The following is a 5506-nucleotide window of genomic DNA, read 5'->3' on the forward strand; positions in this document are numbered from 1 at the left end:
GGGGGAGTCCTGTCCCCTCCGCGCGGGCCCGGGAGGCCCGACAGTGCGTGTCGTGCCGCTGTGTGCAGAGCTGCTGCTGCGCGTCCCCTTCCTGGGTCGTGTTGGTCAGAGAAGAGCAACATTAATGAGATAATTTTATTTTTCAGCACTGGTGCTTATCTTTGTGAAAAGACATGTATCAAGAATGCATAATGCAGCGTTCCTGGTTTAACTGAATGACCTAAAAGCACTCTGAAGAATTGTGCTGTCACATAGCATTATCTGTAAGGCTTTTTTCTTTTTTTTTGTGCTGTTACAGTGGAAAAAAACCCAAAATGGCATCGGGGACGGTAATGAACAGCACTCCTTCAGGAGGATCAAATGATGTGAGTCTGGAGGAACCAAAGAAGATGACAAGGGAAGACTGGAGGAAAAAGAAGGAATTAGAAGAACAAAGAAAACTAGGAAATGCACCTGCTGAAGTGGATGAAGAAGGAAAGTAAGTTTTATTAAAGCTAGGGTTATTCTAAAGCTATGGGTTAAAAATATCTTTTTCCTGTTTTGCTTACAGAATAATCATGAGGGTGAGACATAATTTCTGCATGAGTCATTGTAGAAATAAATAGTTGCACTTTGTGAATTTGCTTTTACCATTCTAGTCATCCTCTGAAAACAGATATTTACCAAAAAAACGTTGGTTCAGTGTTTATGTACTGTCATCTACTGACAGTGCTGCCAGAAAGTCCCATCTATGCGGCTACTTACGAGTGGTATTTTAAAAGCAACCAAAACGTAGTACTGGGGAACTTCACTGCGTACCTTATCTGTTCCCTCTCTTGCTCCTACAAGGCTCGTTGTTTCTAAGAAGAGAAATGTGGCTATTTTTGTGCTCAGTAACGTTGCATAGAATAAGGTATTTGATTTGGAGTAATGATTTTAGGTGAATTAGGTGGCAGCAAAATCTCAATGAAAGTTTGTGTTCATCTAGTTAAATTAGAGCTTGTTTTGCAATGTTAAACAACAATGTTACAAATTAAACAACTTCATTATCTTTTTATCACTCCTAAAGCATTGAATTTTAATGTGACAGTTATTTGTTAGGATAAGTTGGTGTGGGTTTTTCCCCCTATGCTATGTATTTATTACACAACATCTTTTACAGAGATATCAATCCTCATATTCCTCAGTACATATCCTCAGTACCATGGTACATAGATCCTTCTAAAAGACCTACGCTAAAGCATCAGAGACCTCAGCCAGAGAAGCAGAAACAGTATAGCTCCTCTGGAGATTGGTACAAACGAGGAGTTCAAGAGGTATGTGAAATGTTTTTGTCATAAAATAAAGCTCTGGTTTGATTCTGTGAGGAAATAATTTTTGGTTACATGTTTTTGAGGCAGACAGGAGCTGGGAATTCTTACTGAGCATGCAAGTCACAGTGTTTGGTAATGATCCAAATACGTCTGCTGGGTTTGGGTAAACCACATGCAGTTTAGTTGTTTTGAAAAAATTAATTACTTATTTGGACCACATATGTGAACGTTGCCACAAGTGTGTACAACGCTGTCTTTTTTTGTTGTTTAGCATGTGGTAGCAACTAGATATCGTAAAGGAGCTTGCGAGAACTGCGGTGCATTGACACACAAAAAGAAAGACTGCATGGAGGTAAACTTGACTTTTGCTGATGTTTTAATGGTTTTGAAAACAGTATGAATTCTGATTGTAGTGGAAAAAATAGCTAGCTATAGATAAAAGTTACTAGTTTTGAAAAATCTGTTTTGAAAAAGTTTACAAGTATTGAAAAGTGGCTTGAAAATTTCTAAAGAAATTGTTACGTAGTAAAAATTAATGGAAAAAAGACGCTATTCAGGGTTTTGCTCGTCAGTTCCGCTTGTGATAAGCGCTGCAGTCACAGGTGAAAATGTTTAGCTCTTCATGTTAATTTGCTTTGACTCAAGTGCTGCTGTGCCTGTCTTTCTCTTTCACGTCAGCTAGAAGGCATCCCCAGAAACTTTTAATTGCTTTCCTAATTGTGGAAAATAGAGTTAGAAATTGATGGGGTGTGGAGTCAGTTGTGCTACTTTAAAATACTGAAATGTACTATTTGCATTTATTTACAATTCACAGGCTTATAGTGCTGAATTTAACTGGCTGTAGAGGAGCTCAGGTGGTTCTGTTTTTAAAAGGACATCTGAGTGAATAACGTATTTTAGCTAATGGACTGATCCAAATTTTTTTTTTTTCCTTTCAGAGACCAAGGAAAGTTGGAGCAAAATACACAGGCATGAATATTGCACCAGATGAACATGTGCAGCCTCAGCTGATGTTTGATTATGATGGAAAGCGAGATCGTTGGAATGGTTATAACCCAGAAGAGCACATGAAGATTGTAGAGGAATATTCCAAGGTTGATTTGGTATGTAGGTACTATGGTTTACTGGGGAAAGGTTTAGTGTTTGGCTTGGCTGGGAGCAAGCAGCAGTCAGAAGAGATGCTTATGATAAGTATTAATACACACTTGCTATTAAAAAGAAATATTAAAACAAATGCATTTTCATGATACACAGGCCAAACGTACGCTGAAAGCCCAGAAGCTTCAGGAAGAGTTAGCATCAGGAAAGCTGGAGCAAGTGGTAAGTAAACTAAACCCTAATTTATTTTTGTTTAGGCTGCATAAAAATGCAGCAGGTTACTTCTGCTCTCTGATGCATTTATTCTCTGTACAAGGTCTGCTGTTGTTTTTTATGTTCTTCATTAATGTAAAGATTTTCCTAGCACCAGCACATTCTGTGTCACATTCAAGAATTTGAAGCATCTCCTTTCAAATGAAAGTGGCTTTGTTTTCCCCTTGTGAGCAGAAAATCTGTGTTATTATTATCCTTGTAAAATTAATGACATACATTTTTCGGTCAGAAAAACTGTTTTCCATGTAGTAGTTTTGTTTAGGAACTGAAATGGGTTTTTGTATTTTGTATTTGTATTACATGTGACTGATGTTGAGGTAGTGACTGTTAACATGACTGTGGGATGGTTTAGTAATGCTTAGTATAAATTGGAATAGGAAGGTATTTTCTTTATCTTAGAACCAAACTTGTTTCTTCTTCAGTCATTGCTATGACTATTTGCAGTGTTTCTGGTTATTTGAAGGCTGAGCATATGTATTTCCCTCTGTCTTACAACTCTGCAGAGTTTGCATCTTCCACTAACTTCTACAAGCACTTCTTAGATATTATAGACAATGCTTTCATAATCCTTGGTATAAAATTCTGATTTTCAGGGGCATTTCTGATGATATTCTAAGTTTATGAAATGAGGAAAAAGTAGCAACTGCTACTGGTCAGGAGTAGGTTTTTTTTTTAATCAACGTGGTCAGAAAACACCAAGCAAAAGGCTATATAATAATTGGGCCTCCATTTTCCAGAGGCTGTCACTTTGTATTTTGTCACTAGATGGCAGAGTGAACTTAATCTCCAACCCAGCACAAGCTGCAGCGTTCTGACCTTCCCAATAGAAAACATTCTCCTTTTGATGCCTGTTTTCCCCACAAGACAAACATTGCTGGCTTCCATATACTTATTCCTTATAAAATGGAGCTGTAAGAAGAAAAGTATGTTTGAAACGCAAGAACGGTCTCTGATGGAGAGGACTATTTGCATAGTCAGTGCTGGCCAATTTGCTGGTCAGTGTTCCAGACCTTAGAGTTGTTTCCATCTTTACTGCTGCAAGTATTCTCAAGTTAGAGGCTAAGCAGGTGAAAAAAAAAATTCTGGCTATGTTTCTCCAGATTAAATTATGGCTTCTGATTCACGTTCAGTATTCCTGTCAATCCTAACTAAATACTCGCATACCTGTCTTCTTAATTTATTTTTTTAATGTTTCAGAGTTGAATCTTAGTTATATTTGCAGGTTATGAAATATTCTAATCTAAACCATTAGTGTTCAAAGGCATAGCAAGCTCTAAATAATAGTGACAGTTCTAGAATTTGCTGTTCTTGCAAGTTTAGTTGGGAATACAGTTAAAAGGTCTCCAGCATGTCTGTACTAGAGACACTTACAAACTCTTTCCTAGGACATTATGTATCAGTCTTTGTGCATTTTGTGTCACAGGTAAATTGTATTTTGCATCTAGCATCAAGCTTTGCTTTGATTGCTCTTTATATCCCTGCTATCTTTCCTCTCTCCACTATCTTATGTCTTCTGTGCTGATGTGCTCTTTGTTTGCTGCAGAACTCCCCAAGACACCAGTGGGGGGAAGAGGAACCAAATTCACAGACAGTAAGATGATTACCCATTGCATCACACCATGGGCAGAAAAAACACCTTGTAGTTAGTGGAACAGTGAAACAAGGGTGGCATAGGGGTTTGAATGGTGGGTTCATGCCACTGGCTACCTGTGCTTCCAGGCAGAGGTTGTTGCATTTCACAGAGGGGATTTTGTTTTAATTCCTGTGTGTTGTCAAACCTTAGCGATGCAAGCAAATAACTAGTTTTTAATATGTGGTATATTTTGCCCAAGATAACTGTTTTCTTAATATTATCAGTTATGTTTTTGTAACTGTTTGCATATGAGGAAGCGGAAATGCTTTCACAAGCATATTTCTGAAACTGTTGAATGTTAGAGAAGCATGACAGCACACTTAAGCCCAGGTAAATGGTGCTAGCTTTTAACGACAGGGATTGCAGAATTTTTAATGAAACCACTAAAGTCGGATTTTCATACTTGTCTCTAGAATGCATGTCCTCTTTTATTTACATGTTTCCCATCTCTTCTCAGGAAAGAGATCATAACAGTGAAGATGAAGATGAAGATAAATATGCAGATGACATTGATATGCCTGGGCAGAATTTTGACTCTAAAAGACGTATCACAGTTCGAAATTTACGTATTCGGGAAGATATTGCAAAAGTGAGTAAAGAATTCTTTACAGATGTTCTTTTGTATTAATGAGAGTTAATTTTTAAAAATTTTACACAGTTATTAATGAGTTTGCATATGGGTGTTGGGATTTGGAGGTTAGGGTCTGTTTTCATGTTACGATTTTGACAAGGTCATCCTTTTACACAGATAGAACTTTTTAAAATGTCTAAGCTGTGGGATACAGGAGTAACTTCAGTTATTTTAAAATCATAAATATCTAATATCTTGTATGGTTTTTTTTCTCTCCCTAGTACTTGAGGAATCTAGATCCAAACTCTGCTTATTATGATCCCAAAACAAGAGCAATGAGGGAGAACCCATATGCCAATACAGGCAAGAATCCAGATGAGTAAGTTAAAACAGGATCGTGCTTGTGTATCCAACAAAACTGTTAAAAGTTAGATTAATAGTTTTGTATTTTCTTTTATCTGTTTGTCCTTTTACTATCAAATTTCTAGTCAGTTACAGATAGAAGTAGTAGTAAACATGGAAAAATTGTTTTATTTAGCAGCACTTTTTGGTTTAGTATATGAAAGTGGTATTTTAGTAATACTGGCCCTTAATCTTCAGGGATATGGACTGGCAAAAGATGGGACACACCTGTCTCAG

The 5506-nt window shown here is 37.2% G+C and overlaps 1 protein-coding gene across 1 annotated transcript; it reads left to right on the top strand.

Moving 5' to 3' along the window:
* Positions 1 to 296: 296 nt before the first annotated feature.
* SLU7 (spliceosome associated SLU7) lies at positions 297 to 5250 on the top strand. The gene is made up of 8 exons (XM_010167434.1): positions 297 to 478; positions 1142 to 1295; positions 1564 to 1644; positions 2231 to 2395; positions 2547 to 2612; positions 4207 to 4254; positions 4754 to 4885; positions 5149 to 5250. The coding sequence occupies exons 1-8, from the start codon at positions 315 to 317 to the stop codon at positions 5248 to 5250; spliced, it is 912 nt and encodes a 303-aa protein (XP_010165736.1). The 5' UTR covers positions 297 to 314.
* Positions 5251 to 5506: the final 256 nt, after the last annotated feature.

The sequence above is a fragment of the Antrostomus carolinensis genome, unplaced genomic scaffold (genome assembly GCF_000700745.2).
Source record: "Antrostomus carolinensis isolate BGI_N321 unplaced genomic scaffold, ASM70074v2 Scaffold51484, whole genome shotgun sequence".
NCBI lineage: Eukaryota > Metazoa > Chordata > Aves > Caprimulgiformes > Caprimulgidae > Antrostomus > Antrostomus carolinensis.

Excerpts from the sequence above, each read along its gene's own strand:
- SLU7 (XM_010167434.1), top strand. The coding sequence starts at position 315 with ATGGCATCGGGGACGGTAATGAACAGCACTCCTTCAGGAGGATCAAAT. Across the intron at positions 2,613-4,206 it reads CAGGAAAGCTGGAGCAAGTG|AACTCCCCAAGACACCAGTG; the intron begins GTAAGTAAACTA and ends TGTTTGCTGCAG. Across the intron at positions 4,255-4,753 it reads AGGAACCAAATTCACAGACA|GAAAGAGATCATAACAGTGA; the intron begins GTAAGATGATTA and ends ATCTCTTCTCAG.